This window comes from Eleutherodactylus coqui, chromosome 5 (assembly GCF_035609145.1).
Source record: "Eleutherodactylus coqui strain aEleCoq1 chromosome 5, aEleCoq1.hap1, whole genome shotgun sequence".
Taxonomy (NCBI): Eukaryota; Metazoa; Chordata; class Amphibia; order Anura; family Eleutherodactylidae; genus Eleutherodactylus; species Eleutherodactylus coqui.
This window is the reverse complement of record NC_089841.1, coordinates 134,273,887-134,287,669: the sequence shown is the minus strand read 5'-3', so window position 1 is coordinate 134,287,669 and position 13,783 is coordinate 134,273,887. Positions and strand designations below refer to the sequence as shown.

The 13,783-nt window shown below is 41.7% G+C and overlaps 1 protein-coding gene across 4 annotated transcripts in view; it reads left to right on the top strand.

Annotated features, from left to right (window-relative positions):
- The first annotated feature begins 722 nt into the window (after nt 1-722).
- Nucleotides 723-13,783, top strand: part of LOC136627798 (uncharacterized) — a 158,593-nt gene continuing 145,532 nt past the window's right edge. For all 4 annotated transcript variants that reach the window (XM_066603194.1, XM_066603196.1, XM_066603193.1 and 1 more), the window contains exon 1: nt 723-967. In XM_066603194.1, coding sequence (XP_066459291.1) covers nt 901-967 — 67 coding nt within the window. In that variant the 5' untranslated portion in view covers nt 723-900. The remainder of the gene's footprint in view (nt 968-13,783) is intronic.

The following is a 13,783-nucleotide window of genomic DNA, read 5'->3' as shown; positions in this document are numbered from 1 at the left end:
CCTACAAATCGCATTTACGTGAAGTCCATGCTTTCTAATGGGCTCCTTCACATTAGCGATGTTTTCTCTGATGCAAAACGCAGAAGGATAGATCGTGCGGCAATTGTTTTCTCTGACAAGATAGCAATTTTTTTTTGCAAGTCACCTATGTTTCCCTACGGAGCCTACATTTTATCGTGCCATTCGTTTTTAACATTAGAAAGTCCTATTGACTTTTGCACTAAAAATCGCAGGAGGCGATGCAAGATTATTCTCAGGAAAAAGCATTGCTGACGCTCAAAAATCGCAAGAACAAAGATACGATTTTGCCGCAATTTTCTTGCGGCAAAATTGTGATGGTCAGTGTGAAGGCGCCATGAGGGTGATGACACGGGCATTATTTTCCACCAGCACTCTGGGCTCGGCGCCGTCTGCTATTACCCAGTACTGCGTCTTTCTTCATTGGATCTTTCCAGTATCTGAGTACATAGTAAAAGTTTCCTTCGTTAACCCGTCGTGTGCGCAGTGCTATGGCAGGTCCGTCACTGTTGATGTTTAGCCCTGCTTTGTCGCAGCTGATGGTCTTTGTACTGTGGAATTGCTTCCTGTCAGCAAAGTCTAAAACCTGGAACTTCTCTCCCGCTGTCACTGATTCCCTGGGAGCGCTGCCAGGCTGGCTGTGTAAAGTCTGCCCTCTCCTACTTCAGTGCCTCTGGCTGCACTACTTAAGCCAGGGCTGCTCTGACAGCCAGAGTCTCAGGAGCTGCCTGCACCGCCTCCCACTTCTCTGTAGTAGAGCTGCTACAATGTGTGAGTCAGCAGCAGCTGTGTGCTAGGAAGCCTCCTTCACCCCACTGCCAGGCCTGCATCCTAGCCATCCGCTCCGTTACCTTGTCCTAGACTGGCATCCCATGTGACAATATGCCTGCACTGCTGCACTTTACTGTGGGCTTCCTTATGCTCTTCTACTGTACTTACCAAGTCTCAGGTAAGTTCACCGTTTTATTATATCTTACTTACCAGATGTTAGAAAGAGTGACAAGGGTGTCTAAAAAGTGTAAAAGTGGTATAATTCACTATATAATGTGTAAACCGAGGCCTACATGCCAATATGGCAAGTCATAACTTGCTATTGTCATGGGACTTGTTTCAAGTGATTTGTTTCAATTTCTTCATTTGTGTAAGAGTTAATTGTTAATAGTCCAGATCGTTTACACAATACATCCTTATTGTTAGGCAGCGTGTGTTGCAAGTACAATAATAATATTGCATAAGGTCAAGTGGGCTTAATAAGTGCCTCTGCTTAAAGGGGAACTGTCAGCTCTTTCCCCATTTCTGTTTTTAGTAAGAATCCCCATGAAATAATATGGAGTATCTTTCCTTGGAACTCTGCCTTTTACTGTTCTTCTGTTATTCCTCCTAGAAATAGATATGAATAAACTGACAACTGGGTGGTAGTATTTCCCTTGTCACAGAGGTGTACCTCTACACAGGCTGACTCTATCAGCACTGATTGGACAATGTCACCTTGCATAGTGACACATCCTCTACCGGTAACACCCAGTTGTCCATTCAATCATATATTCTTATAGGAATAAAAGGGGAATGGCACAATACAGTATTTACTAAGACAGACATGGCAGGAGCGGTGACAGATCTGCTTCCAGCCTCATTACATACATGTACATTATGGGAGGGAAGGGGTTCATGCAAAACTAATATATATATAGTTGGCGTGTACCCAGAGGCTCAGCCTGCAATATCCTCAGCGGGAGCCAGCAGTAACTGACAGCTGGGGTCCTTCTGCAATGATGGAGATCGCAGAGAACTCCAATCCTCACAGCTAACATCCTGCGATCAATGTTGAGCTCCCTCTGTGACATCATCCGCCTTCTGACATGGAGGACTGATGGGTTATCATGGAAACTGGATACCAGGCAATGGGCTCCAGACTTGTCATAGCCAAGAATAGAGAAAAACCCTGCAGTACAGAAGTACTGCAATGTACTAGCTGAGCAGTCATGTGATTGCAGGTTCAAGTCCCCTACAGGGATATAATCAAAAGGTAAACCCAAAAGTAGTAAAAATAAATGGTACCAATAAAAACTACAGCTCATTACACAATGAACAAGCCCTTATATAGATAGCTATATCGAAAAAAGTTAAAAGTTCTGGCTTTTGAAAAGAGGAGATGAAAGCCCCCCAAAATAGTTGGATCCTTAAGTATCAAACTGAGCCACATCCTTAAAAGGTCAAAGGCTTTGTACACCTTTTGATCAATGCATTTTAATGTTAAATTACATTTTTGCAATTACAATTGATTACAAAATGTTCGCCTACATTTGTAGTGTGCAGCTGTGAAAGCTGGAGGACTGAATTCCTTGCAGAACACATCAGTCTGTTTGATGGTTTCTGCATCCAGGCGGTGGGGATTGTGGGGTTGTTCCTGGGCCCACTTACAGTAGAGGAGGGGTAAGATATTAATTATAAATATATACAGCCAGGAAGGGGGAGACTTGATAATGAAGCTTTTATTATTGATGGCTAATGATTTTTCCTGTGGAATACGATATTACATACATTGGCCACTGGGGACTCGTGAGTGAAATATATCGCGTCCAGTAACCATCATGTAACATTATTGCTTATCTTCACTGCTGTGTCTATTACTGCTACTGCCCGGGCATTGGGTGGGAAGAGGAATGGGACTACGGGCAGCAGCAGCACCAGACACAGCAATGAAGATAAATGAATAGTGTTCTATGACGGAAACAGGACCCGACTCGCTGCATTGACAGGACCTCCGAATCAAGAGGAGCCCTTGGCCACCAGGACATTTAAGATGTACTCCACAAGAAAAATAATTAACTTATTAGAATAAAAACTCCATTATTATCACTAAGCCCCCCCCCCCCTCCTGGCGATGTACTTTTATATGTAATATTCCCCCTCCCCTGCTGTAAGTGGTCCTAGGAATAATCCCCCCCCCCCCCCCTCAAGATGCAGAGCCCTTAGTTTTGCAAGAAATTCCGTCCTCCAACTGTTAGTGCACAGAGGTACACTACAAATGTGCATGAAGTTTTACATAGCTGTTAAATCTTTGTATCTCCTTCACTGATATTGAGAGGTGGGTGCTGGACTTATATGAATTAAATTATTTATCATTTTACATTTTTGCAATTGTGATTACTTGAAATACTATTAGTTTATTATTAACTACAGACTTGGCAACCCTCCAGACCTGGATAAACAGAGACGGCCGCACCACTCTTCTGACTACCCGATGTGCATTAGTAGCATTGGTAGTCTAAGAACAAACTCTGCTGCTCTGACTGGCTAGCACTGGTTAACCAAAGCAGGTGTAGTGCCTAATACTTGCACACAAATGCACAATGTGCATCAGGTAGTCAGAGGAGCCGCTGCAGCCATCTTTATTCCTTCAGGCTAGGAGGATCGTTTGAATTTGGCTTTATATTGTCTTTTGTGTACTTTACCTCTTTAACCTGTCTAGTTGTATATATAATAGATATATATTTCATAGTCTAATGTAACTTTATACCTTTGGTTAGCAGAACCATCATTGTTTAGGAATTTAACTTTGATTTAAAAGAGGTTTTCTCACAGAGAACAGAGGGTCTTTGAAGGTCCTCGGATGCAGCAGTGGTCATCTGTGTGCACTACTGCTCCATGCATTTCAATGTGATTGCCAGAAACAGATGACTTGAACTCTGTTATCTTTGCAGACCCATTGAAATGAATGGAGTGATGGTGAGCATGTATGACCACCACTGCCCTTACTTCAGGATGTGCCAGAGCCCGGATCTGAAAATTACCCCCTATGCTGTGGATAGGAGATGACTTTTAATCATGACACAAGCCTTTTAAAGGGGTTATGCCAGGTTTTAAACTTATCATTTCTGCTGTGAATAGGGGATAAGTATCTGATCAGTGGGGGTGATGCCAACCTGTTTAAATGGACCAATGGCTATACATGCACATCTCCTATACTAGTACTAAAAAGAATTCAAAAAGTGTGACTTTCAATGTATCTTTAAATAAATAGAGCTGGAATAATGTATATGTCATAATGTATATTCAATTTATACAGTTAATAGAATCTGTCAGGTGGATGAAATACAGTGTAAATTACAAGGATGCCTCATATTTTAGGTGTGGGCCAGTTGACATTTAAATGGAAGCACCTATAATTACAATATAGAGGTGATATACACCCACGTTGACCTAAACATTCCCAGAGTGATAAATGCTAAGGGTATATTCACTTCATGGTCATGTCGCGGTGTTTGCTTTACCCCATTGCCTCTACATTAAGTAGGTTCTCATTTGACATCTTGGCATAGGAACTGCTAACGAATGGCACATTGCCATGGTGAGCCATCAACACTTCTACAGACAAACAAGTGAAACACGAATATCCAGAGTATCAGGTGCTGTTTAGCAATGGCTTCAACTTTTTGTGCACTACTCAGGCAAGACAGTAACTAAAGAAATGAGTCATTGGGGCGTTAAAAAGACTCAATATTGAATAATTACCATGGGAAGCTGAGGGCTTTTATCACCTTTTTAGTATACAGGAACATGCTTATTGCTGTTGGGACCCAGGGGCTGGGTGCCCAGTTGGGTGCAAGAACATGGCTTCTTTCTATAGGGAATAACAAGTTAGTGTACTGTATGGATAATAGTTCTATTTAATTCTCCTTATGTTGCTATCATACTTTCTGTCACTAGATGGTGAGGGTCCAGCTCATTTTGCTATTGGGTCCTATGACTTCTACTTTAGCCCTATTGCTGTACCTGTTTGACTCTTACTATATGTAACCAATCACCTAATTATTTTGCTACTGGTGGAGGTTTTCTTTGAACTCTCTGTGTGTACCTTTTTGTTTGCCATTTCATTATTGAAGTATGCGCCTCTGGCACTTTGTTGCCTTTGGATTCTCAGTTTGTGCCATAAACATAGCTACAACCTATTGACACAGAGTTTCTTCATACTTTATTTAGACTTCTCAGTTGCATTGGTTTGATGAACAGCTAAAACACTTTACCAGTTCTTAAGAAATGGTTCTATAGTTTTCTTTTTGAGAACAAGAAAAAAAGGCATTCTCACTTTTTATATTCCCAGTGCCTCTCCCCTTGTTGATTTATTTCGATGTACTATGCCATTTTATGTCTGCTCCATCCAATTATTGGCAGTGATGAAAGTATCTACCGTATGACATGTGGCTGCTGTGGCCTATGATAGGCAGCAGTGCTCATGTGGCAATGTGGCATATCATAGCTTCAGCTTGTTGGAGATTTCAGGCATCTTTCGAGTGACTTTTATTGAAGGATAGGCCACAAATACAAAGAATGTATTAGACAGATTGTTGTTTCTTATATTTTAAGGACGTTATAATGATGGAGTCGGTTCCACTAAAATGGTGCATCACCAGTGTGGTGCCGATTCAAAAAGTGAAACTGGAAACTACAGGCCTGTAAGTCTTACTTCTACTGTGGGTAAAATGTCTGAAGGTTTTCTAAGAAATGCTTTCCTGGAGTACCTCAAGGATAATAGCTGTATAAGGCCTTATTCACACGAGCGTTTTTAAGAGGCTAATTAAGCCATGATAAAATATTGTAGCCAACTGAAGCATTGGTTTCTAATGTATTCATTCACATGAGCTATTTTTAGCCACGTAAATGCATAATGCCCGCAATAATAGGACATCAGCAACCAAATTTGGCGCATGATTATATACTCGGATGGAAAAGATAGGTCTTGCCCTATCTTTTGGCCGAGATATGCCGGAGGCTCCCATAGGCATCTATGGGAGCTGAAAAAAGAGGAGGTGGTAGTTTAGCAGCATCCAACACTGCAAAAATATTACAGGTGCCTCTATTTACGCATTAGAAGTCTTTCTGAGGATTTATGCTCACCGAGGGATTTCCACGCTGTAGTGCATATACGCCGCAGCCGCCCATGTGAATGGCCGAGAAAACACAAATTTTGGCCATGACTTGATCGCGTATTTTTCCTTTTCACAAGTTTTTTTGGCCGTGATGCGGCCAGCATGAAAACACAACGCTCGTTTGTAGGAGGCCTAACTCCGTATCAGATTAGGTATATGAGGGATCACTCCTTTCAAACCACTTTGATCAGTTTCTATGAGGAGGTAAGTTTTAGAGTGGTCCAGAGATAGTCACTGGATCTTGTCTATCTGAACTTTCCAAAGCATTCGGTACATTGGTATATAAAATGAGAATGCTTGGTCTGGGCGAGAATGTGTGTAAGTGGGTAAGTGCCTGGCTTAGTGATAGAAAGCAGAGGGTGGTAATAAATGGCTCGTACTCTGATTGGGTCACCGTTACTAGTGGGGTACCACAGGGGTCAGTACAGAACTGTGACTGAAACAAGGAGGCATCCTCTACATCTAGAGGAAAGAAGGTTTCTTCACCAACATGCAAGGGGTTCTTTGCTGTAAGAGCAGTGTGACTATGGAACTCTCTGCCTGAGGACGTGGTGATGGCAAATTCAATAAGGGTTCAAGAGGGGTCTGGAGGCCTTTCTTGAGAGTTACAATATTACAGTTACTAATTACCTTAGAAGGGTTGTTGATTCAGGAATTCTGTTTGCAAGACTTGGAGTCAGGAAGGAATGTTTTTCCCCCCAAATGAGAAAAATTGGCTTCTACCTCATTGGTTTTTTTTTGCCTTCCTCTTGATCAACATTGGGGGGCTGGGGAGGGTAATAGGCTGAACTAGATAGAAATGTCAGTTGTTTTTTTTTTTTCACCCTAACATACTATGTTACATGGTGAAGGGTAGAATAGCCTTCTTCCTCATGTTCACCATGGTGCTATAGAAATTCCAGCAGCTGGCCACGATTTTAAGAATGAACGGTCGGTAGAATTGGTGTAGCGCTGCATCTCCTACACTGTTTTCATTTGCACAACACTGGGGCCTCTTCATTCTCAGGATTCAGAAGTTGAACCACCTATCAAAGTATTGGCAATAAAAGGAATAACAGATCTACTACACTATGCTATTCAATGCAAAGTGTTTAGTCGAATAACATTAATTGCATAGCCAATAGGTCCTTAAGGGTGATATGTTGCATTGTATGCCTATACAGTGATATATGTCAGAACCGTCCATCAAAGGGACTTGTTATTTGTATAGTACAAACTTATTCCACAGAGCTTTCAGGTAATTTATCTCCCCCCCCCCCCCCCCCCCCAACAAGCGCTGTACTCATTTTACCGACCTCGGAAGGCTGAGTCAACCTTGAGCCGGCTACCTGAACCATGCATCAATTGAATTTGCAACCTTCAGGTCGTGAACGAGAGCTTAGTACCTCATACTGCTGCCTTAACTCTCTGTGCGAAAGTTATACTTTAAGTTAGAACTTTCACCTGAAAGCTCTGATATGGTATTAAGGCACTTGTCATTAGTCAGACAGAGAATAGTTGCACTGTAATTCTGGTAGAGCCAAAGTGTACCTTGTATGAACGTTGAACAGATTGATATGATTTACACTTTTCAGAAAACAACTCTAAATGCAGTTTTATATCATAGCAGTAAGTATTCCCCATTGATTACTGATAACGATGTTTATTTAAATAGCATTTAATTGGACATGAGGTTATTCTGACTCATTGGAAATTATTAGTGATAACAAAGTTTTTCATTTGTATTAAGATGGTAGACAAGCATCCTGCCAGACCAAGCTGTTGTTGCAGATGGATGGGGTAACTTATAGTTGTGGAAATCAACTTCAATAGTTGAGCAGCATCTGGGGTGCAAGATAGTACAATACTCACATCTTAAAAAGACGTATTCTGTATTGGTTCCACGCTCACTGTAGTGCGGCACTAATGGAATTCTTGGTGTGGAAGGTGGGGTGGGGAGTTCTATTTAGTTAATACTAATTTTACTAACGGCTCATGTACTGCCACATTACAGCATCCTAGGAACAGTAATTTAGTGCAAAAAGGCATCCCCACATAAAAATAACAAGGAGTGCCATTGTGCGGAGGTTGAGGACTCAATGATCCACCATACACTCTCCATGGACATGCCGCTGCTACTGGCAGCTACTGTAACAGACTTAACCAGCACTAGTCTTGGTTGTAGGTGAGGTGGGGAATAATGGAATTGTAATGATCACTGACTATTTTTGTGGATAAAGACTATGCCCCCTGGTAAAAAGTCTTAATGTTGAAGTGCCTAAAGTCTACATGTTATTGGGGTTGTGGATGTTACGGTCTTCATTAGGAAAATTAATTTTGAAATTCTGCTTGGGGGTAATAAATAAACCTAGTACACAGTTGACTGGTGATCTACAAGTCCACACGATTGTGTGCACTATAAGCCAGAGCTGTGCCCATTGGTTCCTCTGTTGTGGTCATACAACAAGACAGAAATCGGAGGGATTCCAAAATTGTGGTTCCTGCATGCCCAGTTGTTCAGGATTTTTCCCAAATGATTGACGTACTATAACCGTTCACAGGCAGGAAACACTCTTAGATGCCCTTCTGATTTGATTACTTAAAACAACACGGGCAAAATGAGCACAAAAATATATATTTTCATTTTTGTCAATTTTGGCACAAATAAAAATAGTCCCCTGGATTTGCCCTACTGGTTCAAAGTTTTCCTCAACTCTAGTAACAAGTATAACTCTGCCCAAAGCTATTTATTGATTTCTGGCAGTGGTTCGCTGCATTATTCTTTTGCCTACTGTTGCGGTATGTGCTTTCTTAACATTATAGAGCATTTCCCACTAATCCTTCATCGGACCTTTTTCTATGAAATAAAAAAAATATAGTCCGTTATTAGGTATCTCTCAAGTAATATTGGTGCCATTTGCAGCCTCCAAAGGGAGCTAGCTTTTTCAGACCCCAGAATGGCATGGCTGGAAAAGCCGTTGGCAAGATCCATTGTTGGAGGTTGGCCTTTCCTCAGATACAAAAAAAATGTAGGTTTATTATTGAAAGGTTCATGAAAATGAAACCTGTTTATGACTGCATGACTACTCTGAATATCTGATACACATGAGTTATGTATTAAATGCAGACTTGGCACTTGTATTTGGTCAAAGGTCTTGAGGAATTACTCAGATGTTTATGACAGTATGACATTTTCTTCTATTTAGAGATCTAGTGGGGTAATGTTCCTCAGCATTACGCAATATAGCATACCTTAATAACAATTCTTGGACATTTCTGTTCTTAAGAACATCCAGTTATTGGATTCTTCCTACCTTCATTAACCCCTTCATGACATGGCCTATTTTGGGCTTAAGGACGCAACGATTTTTGGCGGATTTTCATCTCCATTTTTCAAAAGCCATAACTTTATTTTTCCGTCGACGCGGCCATACAAGGGCTTGTTTTATGTGTGACGAAATGTAGTTTTTAGAAGTGCCATTTTTGGGTACATAGAGTATATTGTAAAACTTTTATACATTTTTTTATGATATCAGGGAGAGAAAATGCATCAATTCTGCCATAGATTTTTTTTTTTTCTTTTACAGCGTTAATCATGCAGCAGAAATGACACAATATATTTTTTCTGCGGGCCGGTACGATTACAACGATACCAAAATTCTTTTTGTTTTAAGGTTTTTTCACTTTTTTGCAATAAAAACCCTTTTTTTTTGGAAAATTTCTTTTCTAAATCGCTGCATTGAAAGTCGTATAACTTTTTTGTTTTTCCATGGACGGAGCTCTATGAGGGCTTATTATTTGCAAGACGAGCTGTAGTTTTTATTCGTACCATCTTGGGGTACGTATGGATTTTTTAAATCACTTTTATTGCGTTTTTTGGGAGGCAAAATGCTAACAATTAGCATTTTGCTGGAGTTTTTAGGATTTTTTTTAAACGCTTTTTGCCGTTAAGGATAAAAAACTTGTTCAACTTATTGTACGTGTCGTTATGGATATGACGATACCAAATATGTGAGATTTAAATAAAAAAAAAATGTAATGCTAATATGAGAAAAAGCACAAAAAAGGGCTGTTTTTATACTTTTTTTTTTACATTTTTTTTGTACATTATTTTTATCTTTTTTTTTTGCTTACACATTTTACATCCCTGTGGGGCACTTTCACCTGTCCTGCAATGCCTTATCGCTTGTTACAGCGATCATAGACATCGGCAATGCAGGACACCATGGTAACTGTCAGGCTCTCCGCGATTATATTGTGGGAGTCTGATGACATCATAGAGGGAGTGCGCTCCCTCTGTGAACCCTTCACATGCTGCGATCTACATAGATCGTGGCAGGGAAGGGGGTAACAGTGGGGTTCGTTGTTGCAGGGGGAGCCCGGCTATCTCTGACAGCCGACTCCCACTGCCGGATAGTGCAAGATTTCTTATGATCCTGCACTATCCTTAGGGCGTAACTGTATGCCCTGTTGCGCTGAGTACCTCCCTGCCAGGACATACAGTTACACCATGTGGCGGGAAGGGGTTAAGTATTCATTAAAATCTGCCATTCATTGAAAATTTCCAACCTTGAAATTTGAGATTTCTCAGGTCTTCCTCCCTTTGTTATTCAAAATTCAAGTATATCATGATCACTGCCTCCTAAGGTCCCAGCCACCCTTACTTCCTCAACCATTTCCTCCCTGTTGGTAAGAATTAGGTCCAGGATAGCAGATCCCCTTGTTTTCGCTTCTACCTTTTGGAAGATAAAGTAGTCAGCAAGAGTGGATAAGAATTTGTTGGATCCATTACTTGTACCTGAGAGGGCTTCCCAACAAATGTCTGGATGGGTAAAAAAATCCCATAATCACTGTCATGCTTTTATGAGAGCTTGGCCATCTGATCTAGAAAGAGTTCATCAATATCTTCTGCTTCTCCAGGTGGCCTATAGTAAATGCCTACAATGGTGTCCTTTCTGTTGTTCTCTACTTGTATTCTTACTAAGGATGAGCGAGTATACTCGCTCTCCCCCCGCAGCTCCCCGCCCTGCGGCGGCTCTCGAATCTTTAAGGATGAGCAGGGAGATACTTGTCTAAGGCACATTACTCGAACGAGTAGTGCCTTAGCGAGTATACTCACTCATCCTTAATTCTTACCCAAACAGTTTCTACAGAACTCCCATGCTCTGAAGCTTGAATCTCTGTGGAGATGAATGTTTTCCTAACATACAACATAACACCTCCTTCCCTTTTATTAAGTCAGTTTCTTATAAATAAGTTGTATCCTTCAAGCCTTGTATTCCAATCATGTGTATCATTCCACCAAATTTCTGTGATGCCTATGACATCATATTTCTCTTCCTGTGTTAGGGAGCTCCAGTTCTCCTTGTTTGTTTCCCATGCTCTGTGCATTTGTATGAAAACAGCTTAGTTTGTGATCGATCTCTCTTACTCCTATACTTTCCTTCTGAATTTTTCTGCCTGGCCTTTCACTTCCCTTCCCATATTGTTCTAGTTTAAAGCTTACAGAGTGTGAAATGTGGCATGACATGCTGGCAGCACTGATGGAAATGTACCTGGCTGCATGGAGCAAAAATGACCACCAAAGTACAGAAGAAGCTGCCAGTAGAAGAGATTGTTCTCTCTCTGTGACTAACTCTTTCTGAAGACTGCGGCTTCATCTATCCTCTTCCTTCAGCTCCTCCTTTTTTTTTTTTGTTTTGAAACTGCAGATGATTATGAACATTTACAGAAAGCCTTGAAGAAGAGGGTATTATTGTATCTTGACGCCACCAGGAGGCCCTGGTGAAGTCAAGATTGACAGGAGGGGAAGCCCCCTGAATGTGATACGCTAGAGAGCTGTGTTGCTGCAGGTCCTGCTAGCTCACTAACGTAATGTTGCGGCAGCAATCCAGCGCGGTCTGCGCCTGAGTCCCTCCAGGCCGGCCTGCACCTGAGTTTCTTCATGGCCCCCTGCTGCAGCTGAAAGCCCCTTCCCCTACATCGGGCCAGAAGACGGCACCCTGCTCTGTGTAGAAGCGCAGAGCGGGGTGCCCATGAGGAAGCACACAGTCCCATTATGCGCCTTTGCCGCCGGAGCTGCTGAAGCCACTGGCCTCATCCCCCAAGTGTGTATTACATTGCGGTCAGCTGCAGGGAGGACAGAGCAACGGGGTTCCTCTAAGTGGCAGACACCGTCGATCCACAGCAGCACTACAACGGCGTGCTACACCTTGAGACCTGGTCCCCCGCACACAGTGTTAGCAGAGCAGGAAGGCAATATGCCGGGGCAATGACAGTTAGAGGCACCAGCCGCACACAACAGAAGGACGACAGCCAGTGACTTGCGCTAACAGCAGTGGAGCAGAGCGGCATCGGCGGGGGAGCCACCCACAGAGAGCAGAACGAGCAGGACAGCTGGGAGGCTGGGGGACAGGCGGTGACCTGTGGTTATAGCGCTGGATCAAAGTGGCGGCTAACATACACGGATGCCTGCTCACTTACTACGCCGCTTCCCGCAGTAATGCACTTTAGCTCCTTTTAGGACCTTCACATCTTGTTCCTCCTGTCAAACCCCTAGCTTCCGGTGGCGTCAATATACACTAATACCATAGAAGAGTATAGAGAATTGCAGGCTGTTGGCAGCTGGGAAATGTACAGCTTTTGTCATATAGGACATACATATACTAATCAGAAAAGGCCTAGAGGTCAAGTTCAGATACTTCAACTTCAGTTTAGCTTGCTTCATATCTGTATTAAACCACTTGGAGGCTTCATCGCAGGTCCTGCTCAAAATACTGGAAGGAAAAGTGCAGCGCTTTTTCTTCCCATTCAAAAGCCGAGGAACTAACCAGAAATCGAACAAACCCCATTATAGTCAATGGGATCCGTCCGACGCTGTTCGGTTTCATCCTGAGATGGAGCCGTTCGGCCTTTGGGATCCCCCTTTCCTGCTCCCCGAACAGAGCAGCAAAGCGAAACCCTAGTCATAGGTGTGAAACCACTTTTTCTCTTTTGCAGCTTTTCAGTAGACTTATTCTTCAGTTACATTTCACAGCACCTTGCTGGTTCTGTATTCTTCTTTTATTTCTGTAGTTCTAAACTTAAACACATTAACTAAAGTGAGGAGATGCATTTATAATCTTGATCTCTGCGTGCTTATTATTGATGAATAGCCTGAAGCAAAATAATGGGCAACTTATCTTTCAGGTATAAACTAGACATCTACTCAGAATTAATGCCATTATTACATTTGGGAAGAAATAGAAATACATTAATCTCACAGAAAAGCTCACTTTAATCTAAAATATTTTCAGCAATGTTATTTAAAATCTACTTGACAGTTGTACTTTTTTACAGGCATTTTTGGTTGAAAAAAAGTGCTAGAAAAATTCTATGCGTTTTTTTTTTTTTTTTTTTTTAAACTGACTGCTTATTGGTACTGGTGTTTTTCTTCATGCATGCATGCAGTTTTTTTTGGCATTGGTCTTATAGAGGCATCTTAAAAAAATATATATATATATATTGAGTACTAGTGAACTTCTACTACTACAATAACATCTCAGAAATATAGTATGTAAAATTTAGTGACGAAGCACTCGAGACATTCATCATGTAGTACGTATAGGGTGTTTTGGCTACTTGTATCTCCAGGTCTGTTGGGAGCTTGAACATCATCTGCTCCTCTATATAAACCAGAGAGTTGTCTGGGTACATGATATAAGCGCCCACTGAGCCTTTTTTTCTCACAAATGAGGTGATGGACAAGTGATTCAGTTATTCCCTGTCACTTGGTCTTGCACCTTGCTATGTGAGTTGGATCGCTTTATGTGTAATTGTCCAAGGGACCCATGACCTTATTATTCTGCAATTCTTAC